Source organism: Heliconius melpomene, chromosome 18, assembly GCF_056956725.1.
Source record: "Heliconius melpomene rosina isolate 202511_hmr_F chromosome 18, ASM5695672v1, whole genome shotgun sequence".
NCBI lineage: Eukaryota > Metazoa > Arthropoda > Insecta > Lepidoptera > Nymphalidae > Heliconius > Heliconius melpomene.
In genome coordinates, this window is record NC_140406.1 from 9,869,564 (window position 1) to 9,895,607 (window position 26,044).

At 32.6% G+C, this 26,044-nt stretch overlaps 1 protein-coding gene and 1 long non-coding RNA gene across 3 annotated transcripts in view; one reads left to right on the forward strand and one right to left on the reverse strand.

Annotated features, from left to right (window-relative positions):
• Nucleotides 1–26,044, reverse strand: part of LOC146529495 (uncharacterized) — a 169,798-nt gene that overhangs the window by 105,835 nt on the left and 37,919 nt on the right. The window lies entirely within an intron of this gene.
• Nucleotides 1,691–2,726, forward strand: LOC146529501 (uncharacterized). Its single transcript, XM_085202184.1, has one exon. The coding sequence runs from the start codon at nucleotides 1,827–1,829 to the stop codon at nucleotides 2,724–2,726; it is 900 nt and encodes a 299-aa protein (XP_085058310.1). The 5' UTR covers nucleotides 1,691–1,826.

Genomic DNA, 26,044 nt, shown 5'->3' on the forward strand with positions numbered 1-26,044 from the left:
TTAAATAGAATGCATCGGCCGGGAATCGAACCCGGGCCGCCCGCGTGGCAGGCGAGTATTCTACCACTGAACCACCGATGCGTGTAAGGCAGGTGGGCGCGGCGGACACATGGCGAGTGGCGAGCCGTTTCGCAGCAAGGATTTTTTGATATTGTACAACTTCTAAAGTACTTATTAAAATGAAAAACAGAAAAGCCAGTTGTGATCTACATTAAATGGCTAACGTAACTAATATACTTATTTATATGCTGAGAGTAAGGGATAAGTGAAACTTGACTCGATGCAGTTAATGTGTGAACGGCGTGATGTGTCAATAATAAAATGCGTTTTTCTCTAAAACTATTCGCAATTTCGAAATAGTTTAAAAAGCAAATTTTATCTTCGTTTAACGTAGAAATTTAATAAAGTATTTTAAAGGATAAGGATTAATACCATTATGGAAAAATATCCCTCACAATAAAAAATATATTGAAATTACTATTTTTAGACAGAAATATGATCACTACACGTTATTCTTAAAAGATACGAATATGCCATCGCGGACTTTTTTGTAGATCTTATTAAGAGGAACAATACTCCAGTACATATTTTTCATGTAGTATTTACCATTAAAGCAGCGCATGCGCCAAAGTGTCTCAGCGGGTAGGACTTTATACACATTTATCGTATTTATGTTAATTTACATAAGAATGTACAAATAATAAACTATATATAAACCTTCCCTGAGAAATACTCGACCTAATGGTGAAAACCGCATCCAAATCCGTTGGGTGGTTTAGAAGAAGAAGAGTTAGAAAGTTCAGACAGACACAAAAAGCGACTTTGTTTTATAAGATATAGGATAGGATAGGATATACAGCTTCATCTTCACTGCCTTATGAAGACATCATGTGACAAATTCTTACAATTTCTTTATTAAATATGAAAACCAGTTGTATACAGAGATTTAAATATGGTACAGCACAGCATCCCATCCCATATCACTTAACGTTCAACCGTATAGTTACTTTCAACTTGCACTTAAATTATTCTTGACATGATAATAACATGAATTGATTCACAATTACTAATATAACAATATTATTCACCCTTTTAATATTTCATAAACTAGTTCTTTAATAAGGGTAGCTAAGGGCGGGGCTAGTGCTCCCACCCTTCCATTTCTCTGAACGAGTATCAAAATCACGTGTACAGCATACGGCTCATATTATAGGGTATTCATACCTAATTAATGTTCAGTTGGAATTATGGATTTAAACGTTTTGATATTTTAAGTTCTAAAATTTTTATTATTTTTAGAAAGAATATGTATATGGTCAATTATTAATCATATTTATGACAATAATGTTTATAAAACTGTAGTTAGATTTTACTTATTTAATCAAAGTTTTAAAAAGTCCATCATTTGCTGCAAAATCTAAATCAATAATTTATTCAGTATAAACTATTTTTTAAAATTTTTTACTAATTCATCTAAAAACTAAATATCCAGTTTTGATACATCAGTCGACCTAAACAGATACCAAATTGAGTTTAATGAGACAGATATAAGGGATGTTAGGAACCCATACAAAATTATTCATAGCTACTAAAATGTTCCATTCATAAGAATACAGTTTTTTTTTCTTTACTAACACTGGGGCTGACGGCTCGCCGACAAAAGGGTGGGACGGGCCAAATAATTGCCAAAACGCTTCGAGTGAGGCCATTGTGTTTATTTACAATAGGGTGCTCTAAGTGGGGGTAGTTTTTATAATTGTTACTTTAGGAGATCTCACCCTGCTTAATCAGTCACAAGGCGAACGCCATAGTGAGTAGTTCTCAACATGTCACGATCATTTTTGGTAGACGCGTTAATAAGTGAAACGAAAGATTGCAAAAATGCTGAAATGACAAGTGATCCGATACAAACATACACGAACCTTATGAGCCATCATATGGATGTTAGGCCAAAATTTCTACCGTACCCTTACCCAGGAAGCTTGAACAATTTGCTGAGTTTGGGGCTGCAGCATCAACAACGTGCTCCAGATTTGTTCAGACCGTTTTTGGAACATCTAAATTTTCGATACCCACTCATTCATCAACTGCCTCGTCCACCAGTGTATGAACCGATACAAGGCGATAGTCATCAGTTTGAAAGTTACGTGAAATCTGAAGAACAAGAAGCTTTTGTTAGACGAAGAAAGAAATCGGTGTCACCATACTTACACCATCCCTACAAATCTGCAGCTACGTCGCCTTCTAAGAGTCAAGGTCAGAGGTCACCTTCATTGTCGAGTGAAAGTAGAAATGGCACTCCAAGCCCACCTCTGGCTCATCAAGAAGAACTACTTCCTGGATATTCAAAGGACTTGAAACGTTTACCTCTTAAAGAAGATTCCAGCAAGCGTATCCGCACTGCCTTCACGGGCACTCAACTATTGGAACTTGAAAGAGAATTTTCTACGAACATGTATTTATCTAGACTGAGAAGAATTGAAATCGCTTCAAGACTAAAACTTTCAGAAAAACAAGTAAAAATTTGGTTCCAAAACCGCCGCGTTAAATTGAAGAAAGAGGAAAGCCCAATGACTAGTGATGGAAGAGCCAAGAAATGTTGTTGCTCAAAGGCATCCTGCTCCAAAATTAATTCAGCGTCTTGTGAAAACGACCAAGAACAAATAGACGTAGTTAGTGATAATGACAATAATTTTGAAGTACAAAATCTGTCTCGATACTCTTGAGACTTTCCATTCCTTATTTATAATATACTTTCAAAATTACTTATTGGTAAACTTTATAGAAAAAAAAGTATTTGTATTATTGAATCGATAATATTTGTATTTTGAAGAAAAAATAGCTCATTTATTGTAATAATGACGTAATTCCATTTATTATATCTTTTAAAAATCAATATGTTAATGAAAGTTAATTTACGACTATTTTGAAAACTTTGCAAATACGTTATTGTTGCATGAAATCAAATGGGCGAAATATTTAATGTTTATTCGTAATTTTGGCAAGAAATGTAAATACAGATAATTTATTAAAGATAAAAATGTATATAAAATTAATGATGACAAAAATATATTTTCATAATAATCGCTTGTTAGCAATAAATAAAAATTCTACGATTTATAATCTCTTGTTTGATTTCTGTGTGGAATGTCGGAGGAGCGGTGGCGAAATTTTGAAGGGTACCAAATAGAATGTCATTACTAATTTTATTAGGGGATTTGGAATTTCGAGATCTCATTGACATACCTAGTGACAATACGCCCTTTGTGATCGTCAACAATTCTATTATTCATCTATCTATAAGCAAATATGAATTTTCTAAAAATATTTCAAATTAAAATTCATTAATAACGATTAGATAGGTAGAATATTTTTTATGTTTTTTTAGCTCCACTCTGTATTCCGTATTTTTAGCAGGGCAGATAAAACCGAGGAATTTAATGTTATGACACCCTGTTCCCATTAAAACACTTTCGTTCCCCACTTTCCACCGAATCCTGGAGGCATTGCGTGTTGAGTGGTGGATCTCAGCTCCAGACTTCCACTCAACGCTAAATTTTATAGTCGTATTCTATTTTAAGTAGCTACCTACCTCTTGTATTTCTTCTGGCTCTGTTAAAGATTGACTCCTTTTTATATCACAACGTCAGGTCTACCAATAGGACTTCATTAACGAAATATTAAATTTCAACAAACAATCTGAGATAATTTTGTATTCAGCAGAAGTATATTGGAAAAATATTTTTACGTTTACTTTTTCATATAAAGGTGTCGTCTTGTTGCAGGAATGGAGTAGCTAACGTTAACGTACTAGATTTAATAAACAGTTTTTTGAATATTTTTGAATTATATTGATTTTTATATTTTTTATACAATTATTAATATATGGAACAAATGGAAATAACTAAGAGTTGTGACAGACATGCCATACACTAAATAGTCGAGGTAACTCCGACTGCAGGTACGGTGATTTCATCAAAACGATTGAAATTTCTGTACATTCTGAAATTAGCGCGTCCAAAGAACAAAGAGCTTTTAAAAAATCAGTACAGATATTTTCTACCAAAGCAAAAACTTTTCTTTTCTTCTTCTTCTTTTCTTTCTTTTTTATCAGAAACCGAATCCACAATTATCATACACATGTAGATTATAGATTCTAATAGTGTAAAAGTTCCGTACGTCATCATATAACGTATAATATTATTATCGACTTCCAAATTTGAATATAACACTGTCATTCAATTATAAAATCAAAAATAAAACGTAAGCTAACCCCCACAAGCTCCCACGAGGGTGTATTTGCCGGCGACCATCATCCATCCAAAATCAAATAAAGTAATTATTTGCCGAAACCATTTATTATCTATGGGAGGACGCGTGCATCTGAAAATGGACCAAATTTGATATCCATTCCATAAAAATATTAAGAACTCTATCATTATGGAAATAAGAATTAAAATCAGTTCCATTATAGGTAAATATAACATTGTTTTATATTCGAACTTTAGTCTCTTACTAATCTATAGTGTATTTATTTACGCTTGGTAATATAAAGTTTGTCTATATTACTATGTAATAAAGTTGAAAATTGTTAAAGCTTTCGTTTTGGAGCTTTTTGAGCTGTCTAGCGAAAGTTGTATAGCGCCACGCGGCACTACAACGGTATCTATTTGAACTAGGAAACCATTTAGAATTTGTTTTTCATCATTTCTTCTTTACTTTCGAGCTGTCATTAAGTGTGTGCAATTGTTGAACTGATTTATTTGTATTAGTACTCTGTTGGTAGCCGAGTGGGGTGGGAAATTATTATTTGTTTATAATTTGCGTCATTTAGTTTGTTAATTATTTATCTATATATTTTTGCAGATTCGCGCTTTTTTAGGTATAGCATGGTTGGTAGAGGGAACCTAGTGTTCAAACTATCCGTTTCTTCTGCTCTACGCCCAATTTTCGTAATATTGCGTATTTAGTGGCGGAATACGATGCCACCGTAATCGATTTATACATTATTATGTATGTATGCATCCATTATTGACTGAGTGACTGACAGCCAGTCGAATCCAAGAGACTCTTGGAGAGTCTATAGGAGTATTAAGGAGAGATTTTGTAAAGTGGAAATTACGCTTAAAAGAATACAAATAAGGTTTCAAGCTAAGAAAAAATTAAACATGTTTACATGGATTGATTGTTCTCGAGTCCAAATATACTAATGTAACTGTATGTTAGATAGATTTTCGTATCTTTCATAAATTCTCAAGACTCCTTTATTGTTTAAATACTATATTCTAACTCCTTGCCTCGACTGGGAATCGAACACATTACCATCCCATGTACAGTCGCTATCCCACCGCGCCACAACGACCTCAATACAAGTTAAATCAAACAACCGAAATGGTTACATTATTTAATCTGTTATTAAAATAAGTAACCAAGCTGTTGATTCAACTAATACAATACAAGAGCATAATTTCATTGCAACAACAAATAAAACCAACCCTTGTTACGCTTCTTCTAATTATTTGCAACACAATTAAATTTGGGGGGTTGGAAAATTTGTATGAAACTCAACCCTAGTTTAATATTAATAGGGGTCGTGGTACCACTAAAATCTACCCCATAATAAATCCACTATCATGCTGACAACCGTATGTTTTGTCATTGCTAATAGGTCACGGCTATCAAAGCGTATGTCACCAGTTCAAATAAATATGTAATTTGATTTTTAACCCTAATATTATGTATTTAAAATATTCTTTTCATTACGTTTAATATTGTCAGTTATGTCAGTTCGATTGTCAGTAGATTTTGTTAGTCAATTGTAAGTATACGAAATTGATTCTTAAGCATTCAGTTATACAGCAGTTATTTTGCTTATTTCAATTTCTAAAAAATCTAGTATTGAAGCTGTAAATTGAAGATTATTTTAATTTAGACTATATTTCTTTGTATTAAAGCTTATTTTCGTGTCATTGTAGTTTAAAAACTTACGCTCTTTTACCGCAATAGGTGAATAGTACAATACAATGCAATATCATTTGCTAGTGGAACGAATGGATCGGGTTTGATCCTTGATAAATGGAAATTTAAATTTTGTTTGAAAAGTGTATTTGAAAAGTTTGCAACGGGATTCGTTCTGGACAGTCGTTCCGTTGAATTCGCTACAAGCTGTTATGATGAATGCGAAATCAGAAATTTAAATTTTATGTTAATTATTAGTTTTTGGAACTATCGTTATTATTACCATATTTGGTAAATGTCGTTGTCATTCAATTATTTTTAGCGACGTCATCGGTGAGAAATGTGTATATTTTTTTGTAAACTTCACGGTGTATCATGCAGTTCCCATTTCCCCCATTTCAAGACATCGCGTGTTTAGTGGAGGAACTCTACGCCGCGCTTTATTTTGTTAAAGAATAAGAAACTAAACTACTAAAAAATAACGTTGAAAAAATAAATGGTGGGTTGTGGATTTAAATGTATTAGGAATGTTTATTTGGGAATTTACCCTCAATTCGAAAGAAAAATTATGAAGAAACTGAATAACTAAAAATTAACAATATGGTGTAGGCGTAGCCGCGAGATTCAAAAATAAACTATTGCAATACTAATTTGAATACTATTACAAGTATGACATAATTAAATATAACTTTTCAATTCAATATATTTGCATAGTTTCAAGATCCCAAATGTAGAAACTAAAGTTCAAACTGAAAATAGCAACGTAAACTAACAAAACTACTTCATATCATAATATTTCATTAAAGTTTATTATTTATTTTGTATGAAATAGTTTTACAGAAAGAAACAATAATTTAAATTAATTTGACACGTGTATGACTTTAAACGTGCGTTACATTGAGTTCAAATCAAAGCCTTATGGGATTTGCCACTTATGGCTAAGGATACCATGAGATTCTACCATGAACTCCAGCGGCAAAGCTGAACAAACCTAGTACTAAGATACTCCATTTCCCGATTTCAACACAATGCGTGTTGAGAAGCGGAACTAACCGCCTCAGTTTGCCATGGAAGACCCTATGCAAATATTAAAAAAATCCAATTTAAACAAACCAATAATGATTATATCGAAGTCATTTAACGTGATGTTAACTTCGATCAATTTACACCTGCCTCTATATATGTGACGACGTAACGAAATTTTATGGATATCGAATAATAATAAAGTGTACGATGTGTGAACGATTTGCTGTGCAAGTATTTTGAATGTAGACAAGTTTTAACCTATGACTTCGTCTGCGTTAATTACTAAATTTTACTTTTGGCTTATGATATTTTCTACATTTTTCTTAATTTCTCCTCTTTATTTTTAGTAGTAAGTAATTATTTTTCTGTTATATTTATAAAAACATTTTAATCGGAAGCGGTTAATGTTTTTTTAATAAAAACACGTTAAAACACATATACTATACTAGCGGACGCGCGCAGCTTCGCTTGCGTATTTAGGGGGAATTCTAATAACCCATGAAACATGTGTTCAATGAAATATTTTTAAGAGTCTAAATTTCAAATTTTATAAAAATCGGTGGCGATTTAAGAATTTTTCCATACAAACTTTCAACCCCTTATTTGCACCCTTCGGCGGTGAATTCTAGAAAACCATGCAGCACATGTTCAATTAAATATTTTTAAGAGTCTAAATATCGAATTTTATAAAAATCGGTGGCGATTTAAGAATTTTTCCATACAAACTTTCAACCCCTTATTTGCACCCTTAGGGGGAGAATTCTAGAAAATGACGAAACACGTGTTCAATTAAATACTTTTAAAAATCTAAATTTCAAATTTTATAAAAATTGGTGCCGATTTAATTTTTTTTCCATACAAACTTTGAACCCCTGTTTCACCCCTTTAGGGTTAAAATTTTTCAAAATCCCTTCTTAGTGGATGTCCAGATTACGAAAGTAAACATCTGTCCAAATTTCACGTTTGTACGCACAGCAGTTACGGCTGTGCGTGCGTCTTACCTCAGTCAGTGAGGACAAGTCCTTTTATATATATAGATATGTTTGTTGATTTTAAATCCTTTTTCACCTACATCTACCCTGTTTTACACGAATACGCTAACAATATATATATTTTATTTTAAATTATCAAATAATAAATATCCTTATAATAAAAAAAAATGGAAAAATGGAGAACGGAGTAACTTATAAGTACTTAAATTTTCTACAAAAATGTGTACATATAGTCAAATATTCATAAGATATGAACTAACAGATACAAAACAAACTGAAATCAAAGTTTTGTTTATTTATTACAGTACGAGTGTGCAAGCGCGAGCTACGTCCGGTAATTGGCTTTTTATTTATTTTGTGCGAAAGTTGCAACGTTTCAGATATTTGCTGTTTGTACTGAAACATCGATTTATTTTAATATATTGTATACATTTATAAGCTTAACAAGTTTTATATTATAAAATAGTAATAAAAATATTATTTTAGTATTCTAGATTTTTTTTATTTAAGTCATAATTAACCCCCTTTGCTAACTAAACTTTTAATTTTGTATTTCTTATATGTTTTATGTGCAATAAAGAACATATAAACAAAAAAAAGCGTTTATTATTCAAGACTGCCAATGAAACTTTTTCATAGTATATCAATAAGAAAATATTACATTACAAGTTATCGAGTCACGTTTTGAATCCTGGGAGCAATAAATGGACGACCCACATACATATTTATGAGATTTCATCGAAAAGACCTTTAGGGCATTGTGCTAATTTGAAACTAGCTTACTCTTAGTCAAATGTAGTATTGGTAGAGCAATTTTTACTATAATAAATGATGTTAAATTAAATATCATTGTAGTAAATACAAATTTGAAAGATGCGAGACAAAATTCGATGTGGTTTGCTCTATTCAACATAAAACATTGGTAAGTGTAAACATAATTATTATAATATAGTAGGTTATATTAAATAGCTTTTTAATTTTTCAAAATGTGTTAATGTAAGAAAATAAGATTTTTTTTGTTAATTATAACTTTAATGCTTACTTACCTATTTTTGAAACATTTTAGTCATGTTTTTTTTTGTGTACGAGTATGTTAAAAACTCGTTTAAAATATTTTTTATCCTCAGTAGGTTCATGAATACTTTATATAATGATATTAAAATTTGGTCCACTTTTCTGTTGCTCTTTTAATGGATTTTCGATATAAAGTTAGAACAAGGGCAGTAATTAATCACTACACTCTTTATCATGGTATGGATCATTACCGCTATGTTACTTAATCAATCAAAAAAAAATTGATATTTGTTTCATTTAACTGTATATATGTAGAGTCAGTCCTAGTCATAATTTTGTAATTCTTATTAAAAAAAGAAAATATACTATAATATTCCCCTGACCGGGAATCGATTTGAAATTGCCACATGCACACTTGGCAATATTGTATTTAGTATTTCATTAAATTACTACTTTTTAACCTGCTGTAATATGCACACTTAAGATATTTTTTCCCGGCAAATATTTTGGCTATTTTATTATTATCAATCCCCGCAACACGCAATGCCCCAGAATTTAGTGGAAAGTGGAGAGCGGAGTGTCTTAATATTAGGCTCTATCTGCTTACACCGCTAAATGTGGGATGCAGCGTGAAGATGAAAAACAAAATGATAAAAAATATATAAACCTCTATCCACATACATGTACATCCACATGTACATACATATGTAGGTATATCCAATTTTTTACTGTCTACATGACTTTTATTATTCTCTAAAAGACTTTAGAGGTTTAGACCTTCGCAAATTAAATGTTATGTTGGTCCAAATGTTAAAATATTTACGTTTGGTACCTACGTGATAGTGACTAGCGCGAGAAGCCATTTCTTGATAAGACTCATTTATATATCATGTTTATTTTTGTTTTCTATATTTTTGAAATAGGTGCCTTTTTAGATTCACTATTTATCCTTAATTGGGTAGCCAGACAGAATAGAGAGCCAAACGGTAAGGTCACTCCTCTTTTGTCTTATGCACTTCTTACTTTCTACGTAACCTTCCTCCAGTATGATTGAACTCCTCGGTGATTCAGGTATACAGTATCAATTACTGTATACTTGAATGTCAACTGAGATCTTCCCTTACCTCTTTTACCGGTTACTCTTGCTTCAAAAATTTTTTTTGCCATTATTTACATAGATAGTAATATTTCGAAGAAGTAACAAAATTTGGAAGAAACTAATTTTTTCGTCACTAAGAGATATTTATATTTTTCTAGATTACACTTTTAATAGGACACTAAAGGAGACTTAGTGGTAACACTGTGTTTTTTTTTTCAAATATTTGTTATATTATCTTAAAATTAAAACATCTAACCCTCCACCACTAGGGGTCATTTCCAAACAAGTTCTATTAAAAAACGTATAGATTGTTGATTAAAAAATACTATTTACATGGTTGACTGGACTCACCTGCTACTACCATATAATATCTGCCTCTATAGCTAATGAAGAGGGTGTTTAAAGTATATCGAATTGAAAGTCACTGGGCAACGGATGTGCTATTACCGTTAACCTTTAAGTATGGACGTCGGGTCTGACAGACCAGACAGTTCTACGAATTCTACAAATCGGCCACTTCTCGGTGACCTCCGCCACTGAGTCTCTCAGTACCTTTCGTGTTAATGACAAAATGAATGTAGATAGCAGTGGTTGTGTCTCTGGGTTCAAAACACGTGAGTATTTAACTTTCTAAACGGGGCCTGGGTCTGTCAGACCCGACGTCCATGTTTCCCATACATGAATGATTTCAAAACACCATATATTTTTATAATATTACAAAATATACTTTAATATTTTAATTGTATTATTTGTATTCAAATGTTTTTATTGTTTTATATCATATATTATTTGGCATTGTTTGTTATATATTTTAGTAATATAAATATAATTTACCTAAAAAAGATAGATTTTTTTTAGTTTTTATGATAAAATGGAAAAAATGATCGACCTAGCACGTCAGGGACAAAAATATCGGTACTTTATAATCAACATCAAACAAAAGAATTGGACGACGACATTTTATAAAGAAAATAGCACTTTATCAAATAAAAAGACGCGTTTCGTATACTAAACTACTCTAAGAATTGAGAATGACTTTGACTCGCGTTTCGCGATCTGATCTATCATTTATTGAACATGAAGCAAAAAAAAATAGTTTTGGGATCTTGAAAAACATGTACACTTTGCCCCCAAAAGATATATAGAAACACAACACATACTTATGTTGACTGCAATCGTCCTGTTTGCCTACAATGTTGAAAGCCATTGTGTATCGATGTTCAATAATACCTTATCTTGAGGTGTTGTCAAAATTTTTATTTTAGAACATAAGATGTAATTTCTTTATTTTTTTTATTTGTTAGACTTTATATTTTGTTAAAAAAATATTTATTTTATTATCTGTCTTTTTTTTATAGTATTATTTTCTTAAGAGTCATCCCACGTGGCCAAAGACTGAAATTGTGACTTTAAGTTACTTAAATCGTTGTGATGCGTAAACTTTAATAAAAAGCGATTTTATTTATATTGATTTTGCTTGATTTGAGGCTATTCATGTAAACTAAAATATAAAATTGTCTTCTTCCTTTAAAAAACAACCGGAATATGACCAATAAATACACTGGTCTGACAGACCCGACGTCCATATGTATGTTATAAAAAAATCACGTCCATAGTTGAAGGTTAAGCGATATTGATATCGGTTTTTATGATGATGGGTTGCCATTTAATATATAGTTATCAAAATTTTATATTATATTTAGGTATAAATATTTTTTAGCTATCAATGAACATAAAAGTAATAGTATTTAATATCAATCGGACGGAAAAATATTATGGGCTAAAAAGGCGGTTTTTTTGTTTTTTTTCTAACATATGTATTGAGTACATGTGTATTGAGTTCATTCATGAAAATAATTCAGAACCCTTAGATGGAATCGAATCCTAAACTGTTGCAGTTACTGCCAGACGCAGTCCGGCTGCCCCACATAATAAACTAACATTTATTCAACTATTTCAATAAAATAGATATTATTTTAATAAAAATATTTACAAATAGAAAATATATTTAGCCCCCATTACACTTTATAATTAAGATATCAGATGCGGCACGTGTCGTATGAAGCTGTGTACAAACATAAATATTGCTTTGTTTGTATAATCCCATACCTCGGGCAACGTCGAGAGCAGAGCGTTGTATAATTAGCTATAATTATAATGGGATTCTTTTTATGTTATTATTTTGTATGAAAAGTAGTTTTAGTATATATAAAATACTAGCGGCCCTCTCGCGGTTTCACCCGCGTGAACTATGTTACTATTAATTTCTGTCTCCATGGCTACGTCCTAGTGACGTCTATGCAAAATTTGAGACTCCTAGCATTTGTAGTAACGAAGTTTCATACAAACTTTGGACTCCAAAAACAACCCCTTAGAAGTCGAATATTGCAAATTCCCGTCTTAGCGAGCACCTACGTCCTATAAATAACTCCTATGCAAAATTTGAGATTCCTAACACATGTAGTTTCTGAGATTTCGTGATGAGTGAGTGACCTTTCGATTTTATATATATAGATAATGTCATCTAGTACCCATCAACATATATACAATTTGAGACATAATATGTAAGAAACATAAAAAAAATAATTTTAACTGAAGCCATCAGCCATCATGGCGCATTGGGAAAGCATTTGATTGTAAATGTGAAGGTCTTGAGTTCAATTTCATTTGCAGGAGTAAATCCTTAAATTTTTCCGTACTGGGGAATGAAATTATAGTATTCCTTGCTCTGGTAGCAAAACAAAGCGTTGAGTTCCACCACTTAACATACATGTCTCACAATAGGCGGAAAGTGGTGAACGCATTGTCTTAAGCTAATACATACAATACATAAATTGGAGGAATTAACGCAGAATCATGACAACGATAACATCTGGTTCCAACAAGATGGTGCTACAGCCCATACATCCAGGCGTTCAATGGAAATCCTGCGACAAATGTTTCCCGGTCATCTCATTTCTTTGCGAGATGACGTTGGGTGGCCGCCGAGATCACCTGATTTAACCCCCTGCGATTTCTTTCTCTGGGGTTACCTGAAGGAAAAGGTGTACACGCATCGTCCCCGAACCATCGATGAACTGAAGGCTGCAATCACGGAAGAAATCAATGCTATTCCGCTGAATATGACTCGACGAGTAATGGACAACTTCCGGGAAAGGCTTCAGCAGTGTGTGGTCAATGGAGGTAGACATTTACAGGATATCATTTTTAAAACCAACTAAATTAAAACTGCATGTTATGTGCTTTCAAACAATAAAATAATTTTTACTGCATGTCGCTTTGTTTTTAATACACACCTTATTGAAATCGGAAAGTTCAATATGACTCACCCTGTACTATCTTCTCTTTGCCTCCCATGCTATATGTGGGATATAAAAAAATACCCATACACAGATTAAATATTTTTTTCTTCTTTTGCGCAGCAAAATGTGATATCTACTCGAAGTCTGATAAGTTTTCTTTTATCTAGGACTGGATAATTAACAATAGTCACGGCACCGGCTTTATATTTTTTTCACCATTCCCATTTTTACTTTTAAATGCAATTTTCTTGTTCTAATACTTTTTTCTAATTTCATTCTCCTAGCTCTCGGTTATAATTTTAATTTGAAATTTTATTTAAATTCCGTGAACAGGATTTAATCTTGTGTTTTGTATTCTTTGTAGAGTTTTATTTAATATTAAATAAATGTTCTTTCTGACTTTTGTTTTCTTAAAAGTTATTTTTAAAACCAAGTAGAAATAAAAGAATAAATAGCATTTCAAGATTTTTCTTTATAAAAAATAGAGCCACCTGTGTTCTGGTGGATCATTATCGAAAAGAACTTCAACAATATAAGACTCATATCGATAAGGCAATCAGAGACGAAAATGGGAACGTAACAACAAGAAGAATTCAGCAATTTTTATAAATCCAAAAAAAATATAATAGTATGCCAATAATATTAAAAGACTGTGACATCGTCATTTCTTTTACAGGTTGACAAAGATGATAACGTTCTATATATTTGCTTATACGCCATGATCATTTCCAAAAAAGTGCCTAATTGAGAGAAATATCTTGAACTCTTTTGGCAATAAACGTCTGTTCATTTGCCGCAATATTAACAATACGACCTACTACGAATAGCGAGTACCGACAGATATTATCTCAATCGATCAAAATCAATTATCCCGACATCCCATTCAGTAGGTACTGCGATCATTTCCCGAGACGTGTCTAAATTTGCCGGTTTTACGTCTAAAGTATAAAAGGTTGCCGATATGTCGATGCGCGCTTAAAGGATCGCCGACAATTGAAGGGTTAAGTACGATACACACTTGAATGTCATGTACTGCAAACATTTTTTTTACGGCGGCAATTTTTTATGAAAAAAAATATCATTATATCTCTTTTGGGAAAAAAAATTGTTTGTAGTTTTTAGATCGATAGATATAACGAAAATTAAAATAATCAGCTAAAATTATGGAACTAATCGATAAAACGTTGACGTTATACCATCTAGCACAACATCTAGCACACATATATTTAAAGGGTAGAAAGTGGAGAACCGAGTCTCTTACAATAAATTTATACTTAAATCTTTACATACAATAAGTAAGTGATGTGAAAGTATGAAAGTGTCAAGACACTCCATACCCATTATGACAGTTCGTTTGACCACTTTTTTCTGAATTCTGGAGGCATTGTGTGCTGAGTGACGGAACGCAACGCCGCACATTATCTCGTTACCAGAGTTTAATATTGAATTTAAATGAAAATATTAAATGCAAACACAATGCCTTCAAAAATCTGCAGAAAACAGCGAACAGAACGGGAGTGACATAACATTAGGTTCCCAGGTTCCCTCTACCTACCCTGCTACGTGCAAGATACAGCGTGAAACTAAAAAAACTTGTATTTAACCAAAAAAAATTTAACTAACTAAATAATACAGCATAGCATACATTCTGACGGTTACAAAATAGGCTATTTGATACAGTCCATGTTAGGAAACAGGTAAAAAGCGTTTCTACTGAGTGCGTGTTGACATCCGAGCAATTCCGCGGGATTAATGTTATTTTCTGGGATTACGGCAACACTAATCCCAGACGCGTTATGTATTCGGGATTAGTAAGGATTGAATGTGATGGAAAATGATTTAAGTGTGCTTAGATTAGCTTGTTGATTTTATATTTATGATATTTTAAAAGAATATATCTATTTTTTTTCACAGCCTCACTTGCCCTATAAAAGTGGCAACCTAATTAATCTTCCCAATTGGAACCGTCGCGTTTACAGTCACACTTTGTGCCTCTGCACCAATTCTCTTCACTAAGAAAATAAAAAACCTTTGGACAATTTTCTAACCCCCAAACCATCACATATAATTTGCAAACCAAACGCATTCCCCACTGTGCCATTCACCGTCATTCAATCTCACATTCTCTTTCAAATCCCATAAAACATATCGATCTTTAAATACCTGCAACGAATTTGTAGGCGTTAGAGTCGTTTCCATACATTCTTATGAATGAAATAGAATTTGTACTAGATAGAGGTCAGTTCTAAAAAATCAAGTACTTCAAAACTACCTGCTGTTAAGTGTAATAAATTTCGAAAAATCGATCCTACTAGAAACGCTATGGGATGACAAAAGAGAATTTTATGAATGAATGTATGAAGAATAATGTGAAAAAGATGAATGAACAGTGCTATAGACGTTCTGGCGACGCTTATTTGGCTATAAGAAAGTATTTTTTTTTGTATCGGCACGTTTATTTCGCTTTGTCGCTAAAATTTTTAGGCCTAAATGGAATAAACATTATTTATTGTAAGGTCATTTGTCAAATTATATAGCGTACGAGTATTTGCTATCTTATTGTGTATTTATGTATGTTGGTATGTAGAAAATTTCATATTATTAAGATTTTGGCGCAACAATGTCGTTCGATATAAATCCCTCTCGGAAGAACAAATAATTTTCGTTTTCTTAGTCTAGTAACAAGATAAAACATGGCGCTGAGCTTCGCCACTTATCATACAATGTCTCGAAAATTAGGTACATTTGTATTTAATGGTGCATGGGGAAAGGAGTGTCTTAACACTACGTTCCACTAGGTTGTCTCTGGTAAACGGGAAAAAGAGTGTAGTCACTTTATAATTATGTCACAAGGTTGTGTGTGTTTCTATTTAATTTTATGTATAAATCTAATAAATTATTATACACTCCATTATTACATTTTATATTTACTAATGTTGAAATGAGGGACGCCTGCGCTAAAATACGTCATATTAAGTACTTGTCATAAGACAGAGGCTTTCTCTCTCTTCCGCGGTCCGCCATTTTGCTTGTGCACTACTAAATATTGTATTAATTTTAATATACAGTTTTATCGCAAGATCTCTACTTTTATTTCAACAACTAATAAAAACCATATTTTATATAAAAATATTTATTGCCGATCAGAAAGATGTGTTATTTTACAAACATTTTGTAAGTCAATAATATGAAACATTGTTGTCTTTGCATATTTTGATCATAATCGGATCTATAAGTACTAGTAACCTATAGGTATTTACAAGTGAATATTCAAAATGGAAGACTACATGTAGCGTTGTGGCTAACAGCAAGCAATCAAAATTGTAGAGGCAAACCTCTGTTTCTAACGACTGTTGTTGACGGTGGATCAACAACCGAGATCGACTAGATGCTGTTCCATTCAAATCACTAAAGTGCTCTGTGCGCCCATCAATTTATTATTGAAGGAAGTGTTACGTTGTTTGGCCTAACCGATTTCTGTGATGGTTGTGGTGCTTAATCAATTTTTGGATAGTATGGTAAAATATTCTTTTATTTTTTATTTTTTTGTTTTTTTTAGGCTTATAAACTTATTGTTTAGACAATTTTTTTAACACTTATTTCCTTTTATATATTTACTAGCGGCCCGCTCGCGGTTTCACCCGCGTGATAACTATGTTATTATTATTTTTTGTCTCCATGACTACGTCCTAGTGACGTCTATGCAAAATTTGAGACTCCTAGCATTTTTAGTAACGAAGTTTCATACAAACTTTCGACCCCAAAAACAACCCCTTAGAAGTCGAATATTACAAATTCCCGTCTTAGCGAGCACCTACGTCCTATAAATAACTCCTATGCAAAATTTGAGATTCCTAGCACTTGTAGTCTCTGAGATTTCGTGATGAGTGAGTGACCTTTCGATTATATATATATATATATATATATATTACTCTGCTCCGGTAAGACAAAGGGCGGCGTAGAATTCAGACAGATAACATAATATTGTCTAGACATTAACTTTTTTCAGTCTAACCAAATATATAGGCGTGAAACTATTAAAGCAATTTTGTATTAGCTTCACGCTGTATCTTGCCTGTAGCAGGGTAGGCAGAGGGAACCTGGAAACCATATGTTAAGACACTCTGTTCCCATTAAGACACTTTCTTTCCGCAGAATTCTGGACGCATTGCATGTTGAGTAGAGGAATTCAACGCCGCGCTTTTAAATAAAGTAAATTTTATTTTAATTGAGATTACTGCTTTTTGTATCTTAAAAGACAAAAATATATTTAACCAACGTCGACGTTCGACTTCTCTCGAGCAATCCAACATAATTTAACCCACTAGTTCTTGAGATTAGCATATTCAACATCCAACAAACAACATCAAACAACTTTTTGTGGAGAGATTATTGCAAAATAGTTGAAATAGAAGGAATGATGGAAATTTCTACAATAAATCTATACTAATATAATAAAGCGGAAGAGTTTGTTTGTTTGTTTGTTTGTTTGAACGCTCTTTGAATCTCTGGATCTACTGGTCCCATTTACTTTTTGTATGAAAGCTGCATTCTTCAGAAGTGCTATAGGCTATATAACATTACATTACACATATTAACTTATATATTAAAATACTTTCTAATTTGACATGCAATTTATTCTGCCATGTTAATAACAACCGTCGTTGCTAAGCATCGGTTTGCAAAGTTTCTTTGTTGTTTTAAGAAAACGTCACCCAAAATGAACTTATATTTTGATATTCATCCTTATAAAAATAAATATATTATATAATATTTAATAAATATTCTTATAGTTCAAGCAGGCGTAGCCGCGTCCGGGTCCACTAGTAATATAATAAAGCGGAAGAGTTTGTTTGTTTGTTTGAACGCTAAGATCTCTGGATCTACTGGTCCGATTTACTTTGTTTTTGTTTTGTATGAAAGCTGCATTCTTCAGAAGTGCTATAGGCTATATAACATTACATTACACATATGTAAATGTATGTAAATTAAAGTACTTTCTAATTTGACATGCAATTTATTCTGCCATGTTAATAACAACCGTCGTTGCTAAGCACCGGTTTGCAAAGTTTCTTTGTTGTTTTAAGAAAACGTCACCCAAAATGAATTTATATTTTGATATTCATCCTTATAAAAATAAATATATTATATAATATTTAATAAATATTCTTATAGTTCAAGCAGGCGTAGCCGCGTCCGGGTCCACTAGTCATTTATAAAACTGCGAAACTTCAATTGCAATAAAATATTTTGATAAATTGCTTAAAATCACTCATTTGTTAAACTAAACTTGCTAATATAAAGAGTGCAAGCGATGTGTGAATTCAATGATGGAGAAATAATACAAAATATTGACTGGTCATTATGTGTATGCAATTTTGTATGCTATGAACAGCATATTTATGTAGCGGGTTTGATTCCGTTTGATGTAAAAAAATATTTTTCAAGGGATTTTCTGTGGCATTTTTTTCTTTTTTTATATTTGCAATTTTTATTTAATTAGGGATATCTATACTTTAATACTAACAAAAAGCTGAAGAGATAGTATAGTTGAACTCGTTAATCTCAGAAATTACTATTAAAATGAAAAATGGAAGAGAAAATTCTTTCGCTATGTAGTAACTCTTTTATATATAAAAAAATGTAGCTATATATTATTTATTTATGAATCTGCCTGCACATAAATTGGTCTTTATTAAAAGCATAATCGGCATTTTAAATAGCCTATAGAATTTTTTTTTTATCGATAATGATTACATGGCGAATAAAGCTTTCATTTAAAGTACACGCAAACAAAGTCGCGGGCTGCAACTAGTTCAATTATATTTCAACAAAGGCATATCATAGTGTATGACAAAAGAATTTTAATGCTCTGTTGGCTCTAAATCATATTCTCTACAACACGAGTTGACTGCAATATGAATATGTAACAGTTACATTGCAATGGATCTAGGTGAGAAATGAAATGGTGATGTGAAAAATGAGATAAATTAGTATACGACTGAAAGACACTTGTCTCGTCGGGACTTTAAAGAAATGATGTTTATTATTAATTTATCATAAAGAAACGAAGACGTCGTGGTCGTGGATTTCGCTCTGATAGCAAGACGAAGCGTGGCGTTGAGTTACGCTATTCAACACGAAATGTCTAGAAAATTCGGTGGTAGGCAGAGGGAATATAGTGTTGAGACTCCGTTCTCCGATTTCTGCAGTAATCTAGAGCCAATGCGAGTTGAGTATAATCGTGACATATTTAGTATACCTTGTCTCCAACTATAATACAATGGCGATAATTTGTTATGTCTAAATGTAATCCATACCTATATTATAAATTCGAAAGTAACTGTGTCTGTCTGTCTGTCTTTTACGCAATCAGGGCCAAACCGCTAATTTAATTGTGATAAAATACTCATATAGAGATACTTGAGGGTCTCGGGATGAACATAGGATACTTTTTTTTCTCATATTTGTAATGTATTGGATATATACCAATATATTAAAATACTTATTAATTTGACATGCAATTTATTCCGCCATGTTAATAACAACCGTCGCTATGTGACCGTTGCTAAGCAACGATTTGCAAAGTTTGTTGTTAGAAAACGACACCCAAAATAAGCTTGCTTAACGCATCTCTCTATTGAAAACTGAAAATAATTTCATAAATATTCGTATAGTTGAAGCGGGCATAGTCGCGTTCGAGTCCACTAGTAGTAGTATATTATAAAGCGTAAATGTTTGTTTAATTTTACGCGCTATTTTCAGATACTGCTCTTTGTTATACAAATATTCAAAATAAAAAAAATGGAAGGACTTCAATGTATTTAATTTAGCTTAAGCTACGTTGACGCATATAAATTGTAGTGACGTTATAAGTTCCTAAAATAGAATAAAATATCCTGAAAGGGATTCTTATTTAAAACTGACATGCAAATTGAATTACAACGTGGAATTGATTCGAAGATTCGAACAATAACGCGGTTCAATGGCTCCTAAACAAGGGACTACCTTTTAATAGAAAAATTTACTATAAGAAAGCCATGATATTTTTATTTAACTTTAGAATATACAGGCAATTAAAGATAGATATTTCGATTTCCTCGCTCTGGTAACAAGGGAAGACGCGGCGTTGAATTTCGACAATCAACACACAATGCCTCGAGAATTCGATGGAAAGTGGTGAACGGCGTCCCCACATTGTTAATATGTTTTAATGAAACGGAGTGTTTTAACACTAGGTTTCCAGTCTTCCTATGCTACCATGAAGCTAAAAAAAAGAGACAGAATCAGAATCGGGGAAATTGCCCGCATATAGTAGGTTAAAGGTGAATCTAATATTAAGCACTTCGTTTTCTATTTTCTATGGGATGCAAAACATTGCACGAGGAGTGCCGAAACTTAACGCCGCATTTTTTCTGATCAGAGGTCAAGATGTCTCAAAACATAAAATTATACTAAGCTTATTATATTTAAAGCTTATTTCTTTTCCTCCCAAAGTTTCTATGAAATAAGACACTTAATTAAATGTTTAATAAGCTGTTGTTTACTAAGAAGCTCATTATTTACGGTCTCAAGATATCACCCCTATTAATTTTAGCGTCTGAGAAATTCACAATTTTGTCTGTATCATTTGTTTTGACCTTAATAACTTACTTACAAATTTGATCTAAAATTTATTAAAAAAAATTGTTAACTATAAAAAAACCATCCTATCTTGGAAGTTGCGAAAGGAATGTCTTAACACAAGGTTCCCAGGGTACTTCTGCCTACTCTGCAGGTATGTGCAGGATACAGCGTGAAGTTATATAATAATATTAGCGTTATATAATAATATTAATTTTACCAAATATGTAGGTCCCTAATAATAACAATCAAATATTCCATAAACTATCAAGTAATTTACTACCTATATACTCGTTCACTATGGTGGTAATTGATTGTGGTCAACCGCTACATTAAAAGCTATTTCACACGACGACGGTAATATAAAAATAAGTATTTAAAGGCTATACTCCGTATGTGTAAGCAGATAAAGACACTTGTAAATAATAAACTTTGCGTATTTAGTGGTGGAACCCAATGCCGCGGCTTGTTTTAGTAAAATGGAGGGAAGAATGAATATAATTATATCCTCTGAATGAGAATAGAATCACCATCAGATACTGCGAGAACAAGAGTGATTTGTCTTCTTCCTCCTGGCATTAATCCCGGCTATTGTCAGGGTCTGCCTTCCTACTCAACCTACTCCACTTTGCACGATCTTTTGTGTGATTTGAGTGATTTGTCATATAGGCATTACTTAACATCGCACCACTAGCAGAGTGGGAAAGTGAAAATAATTCTCCCATTCCCTCGTATGGGGATCGGAGGAAGATTCTAAGCTCCTGTATAACTTCCACCTGGAAACACTTAAATAAACCCAGCTCTGCCATTAAAAGAGCAAGGCAAATGACGGAACGAAGTGTCTCAACCATATGTTCTCTCTGCCTACCTTGCTATAGGCGAGATACACCATGAAGCTAAAAAAAATCTATTGAGCACTCTCTTCTGGAAATTGAACCCAGAACCATGTTCCCAAACTACGGCTCGATATTATCTGTCTTTCTAAGTAATTTCACATTATGTCGTGTGAAGCCTCCCTTACTCTTTAACACTAACTTTATATTTTAGCATCTTACTTTATCTTGCGAAATGAAATATTTTTTGTTATTTCTTTACTAAAACGTCCAGATTTCGTCGAAAGTTGTGAACGGGAGTGTCTTAATGGTAACGATGTGTTTTATCGCTAGGTTTCCCATATATCACATGTAGAAATAAGAACTTGCATTAGATACCCCGTTCTTCGCTTTTCGGCCCATATTCCAGACTTTCCGCTTTTTATATATTTTTAAATTTCAATTTTCTAAGCCTAGTCTAGCATCTGTCGTTCAGTCACTAAGTAGCGGAAGAGTTTTATATAGATAATAATATTTTTTCCACTTACAACCATGTGGGCGTAAAAAACACTATATTTAAAAAAAAGTATAACAGTTCAAATAAAAATTTATGAACGAGTTGAAATTGCAAAGACGAATTCGCAAAAACATCGCCCGAGGCCCTTTTAACTTACTTTAGATAAATAGCTGGCATACAGACAGACAAACATCCGCTTATTTTTATGTATCTATTACTATTATGTAGGGTATTATCAAATTTATAATTTTGTTTAATTTTCTCACAGATTGGGTTGTAAGTAAAGCAAGGTGTTGTGGCTGTGAAAGAAGCGGTGGTTTAGGAGGAGCGGAATATTAACGATACATATTTTTATTATTAGTGATGTATTTATGTATGTGTTTGTATGTTTTTATCGTATTTTTTTTCTTGAAATTTATTATTATCTATTTATTTTTTTAGCGTAGACAAGGGTAGGCTGAGAGAACCTAGGAACCTAATGTTAATTCTCTCCGTTACCCATTAAGACACTTCCATTCCCCACTTTCTGCTGAACACAATGACGCGCTTTGCCTCATTACCAGAGAGGGGAAATGAAAATCTTAATTCATTTCCTCAATTCAGAATCCATCCTACGTTTATGTGCGCTCTGCGTCACGACTCGCCTCAAATCTATTTCATAACTTTTGTTTACTTCTAAGGGCATTTTTATTACATAGTAGCACCTCGCGGTCTTCAATTAAGATTTTTTTCATTTCGTTTAGATGTTTATAATAATTATCGAGAATATATTTAAATTTTCGAATTCAAATTATTAAAAACATTATTTTGTTTCTGAAATCATACACAATATTTTATGTTTATATTTAGTATTTTTAATTACTTTGACTTATATTTTTAAGAATACAAAATAAAACGAGAAAACAGTATCCAACAATATTACTTTTAAGCTATATCCGCCAACATTTCATATCCGCCACATGAGTAGCCCCAAACTTTTTATTATCGTCATATTTCGAGCGAAGCTTTTCAATGGTTTATTTGATCTTGTGCTAACATCCCTTAAATTATTACTTCATAAAACTAATAATGAAATATTACTAAACAAACATAAGGATAAACGTTATGAAATATTATAAAGTATTATCTACATTATATATGTATAATAAGCGATTTAAAATGGGGTCAAATTGTAAGTAAAATGGTATAGGATTATAAATAAATTAGTGTAAGATTGTGCATTCTGGTACGGTTGGTGTGTGGTACTTGACGAATGTAGGTACGGAGTTCATATTCAAGGTTTTCTTTTTGTTAGTTTCTCGTTCTATCCTGATTGAAATGAGAGTTGATTAGCGTAGCTCAACATTGCGCTTAGTTTATATTCAAAATGCAATGTCTTATATTATTTTTTTAGCTTTATGATGTATCTCGCACGCAGCAGGGTATGCAGAGGGAATCTAGTGTTAAGACACTACGTTCCCCACTTTTCGCCGAAATGTGGCGACATTGCATGTTGAGTGGCAGGACTCAACGCCGCGCTTTGCCTCACACTAGGGCGAAGAAATGAAAATATAAATTTGAATAACATGCCGTTGACAGCAACACTTTAATCTGTAATCCACTGCACCACGACACGACGGCCTTAACACCGTTATTTATAATCATATAAACCATATTATTAAAGTATAACCAAAAAGTACTAACAAAAAGCATTTTTACTAAACTTTCATTCATTCGTTTAATTGCGTAATGATTGACATCCTTTGTATAGATGTCATCATTATAAGATTATTAGTCACGTGTCACATTTTGGGGATAAAACTGCGAGTTTTGTGGAAACGTAACAAGGTATTTGCTCTTTTTGTCTCTATAATCTGGTATTAGCCGTTTCAAAGGGTGTTTTAAATGAATGGGCATTTCTGAATAGGATTTGAGCGTTGCTTTTATAAAAATATCGAGTAAATTGTGTTATATCGGAAGTTGTACTGGAACATCAGAATATACTTTTATTAAATTAGTGAATCAATTATACATTTTTAAATATAAATTATTATAAAAAAAAAAAACATTATTGTTAATGTAAAGGTAGTTGGTTCGATTCCTGCGATTTCCACTCGACGTAATTAATTAATTTCATGTTCTTGCTTTAGTAAAAGCGTGGTGTTGGGTTTCACTACTCGACAAGCAATGTCTCGAAAATTGGACGAAAAGTGCAAAACGGAAAGTCTTAACACCAGATCTCTCTGCCTACTGTGGATTCTTCTGCCTGTGAATTTTAAATAACATTGTAGCTAGCCTGGCGCATTGGTAGTAGTGTTCGACCGTCACTTAATATAATTTAATTGGCATAATTATTATGAGAGAAATTATTATGAGGCAAAGCACGGTATTGAGATCTGCCACTCAACATTTCTCTGAATACCTCAAGAATTCAGCGAAAAGTGAAAAATGGAAGTATCTTAATAGGAAACGGTGTGACTTAATAATAGTTCCTACGATTCCTCTGCACTACGTGCGGGATACAACGTGAAAATGAAAATAAACTTGTTTTAGCTATATGAACATATAAATTATGAAACACTCCGTTCTCCATGTCCACGCAGTCATTTATTTTCTAAAGTAAAAAACCTTTCGAAATAAAACAAAGAAGATTATAAAGAATAGCATATTAAATGAAATAGTATTAAATATTTGTTAAAGAACGAAACAATTCAGATTGTTAGGTTAACCGCCACATTTATCGTGTGATAGGGATGTAGTGAATTTTTATGATAAAATTTTTAATTATAGATATTTTAAAAGTCGAAATCTTATTTAAATATGGCATGCACAGTAGAATAAAGTGTAACAGAGAATACGACGGTTCTGGGTTCGACTCTCACTCAGAAAAACGAATTATTTTCATTTTGTGGCTCTGGTAAAAAGAATAATTTCGGCGTTGAGTTTCCGTAGCTAGCACTTTAGCGTTAGCAGTTTTTTTTTTTTAGCTTCACGCTCTATCCCGCATGGTAGCAGGGTAGGCAGTAGGAGCTTAGTGTTAAGACACTCCATTTCCCACTTTATATTTAATTTTCCAAACATAAAAATCAATATTTTTTTATCTTAGTTGTTTGGAACTGTCAAAAGTTGGCAAAAAACCCATAAAATATTTTAAAAAATCATAAATTTTTTAATTTATATTACAAATACTAAATTTTATATCATCGACATATCCAATCCCTAGTATTCCGTAAACCGTAAAATATACTCATGTTATCTCAATAGACGGCTTGACCCTTTCGAACAGATTTTTAACAAAATAACAAAACCCCTTAACCCACAAATAAAACTTTTTACATATTCACAAGATCAATTTTTCAGCTTAATTTTATTTGTGATGAATATTTTTTTTGAGAGGCTCGTGGCTCAGCTGTGCGGCGTTGAGCTTCGCCAATCAACAAGCAATGAATGCCTTTAGAATTCAGCGGAAAGTGGGGAACGGGAAATGATCTATGAAAAGCGTATTTATGGGAGATCTATGGGAACGGAGGTCCTCTGCCACGTTACCAGGGCGAGCAGAACGAAAATTTTATTTCCTCGAGTTTGAATCGAATCCACAACCTATCGCGCTTACATACAACTTATCGCACGCTCGGGCACCTGCGCCTCGACTGACCTTAATAAATTACAATGATGACAGATTATAACATTGGTTTTTACTAATGAAAACATAAATCATTTTA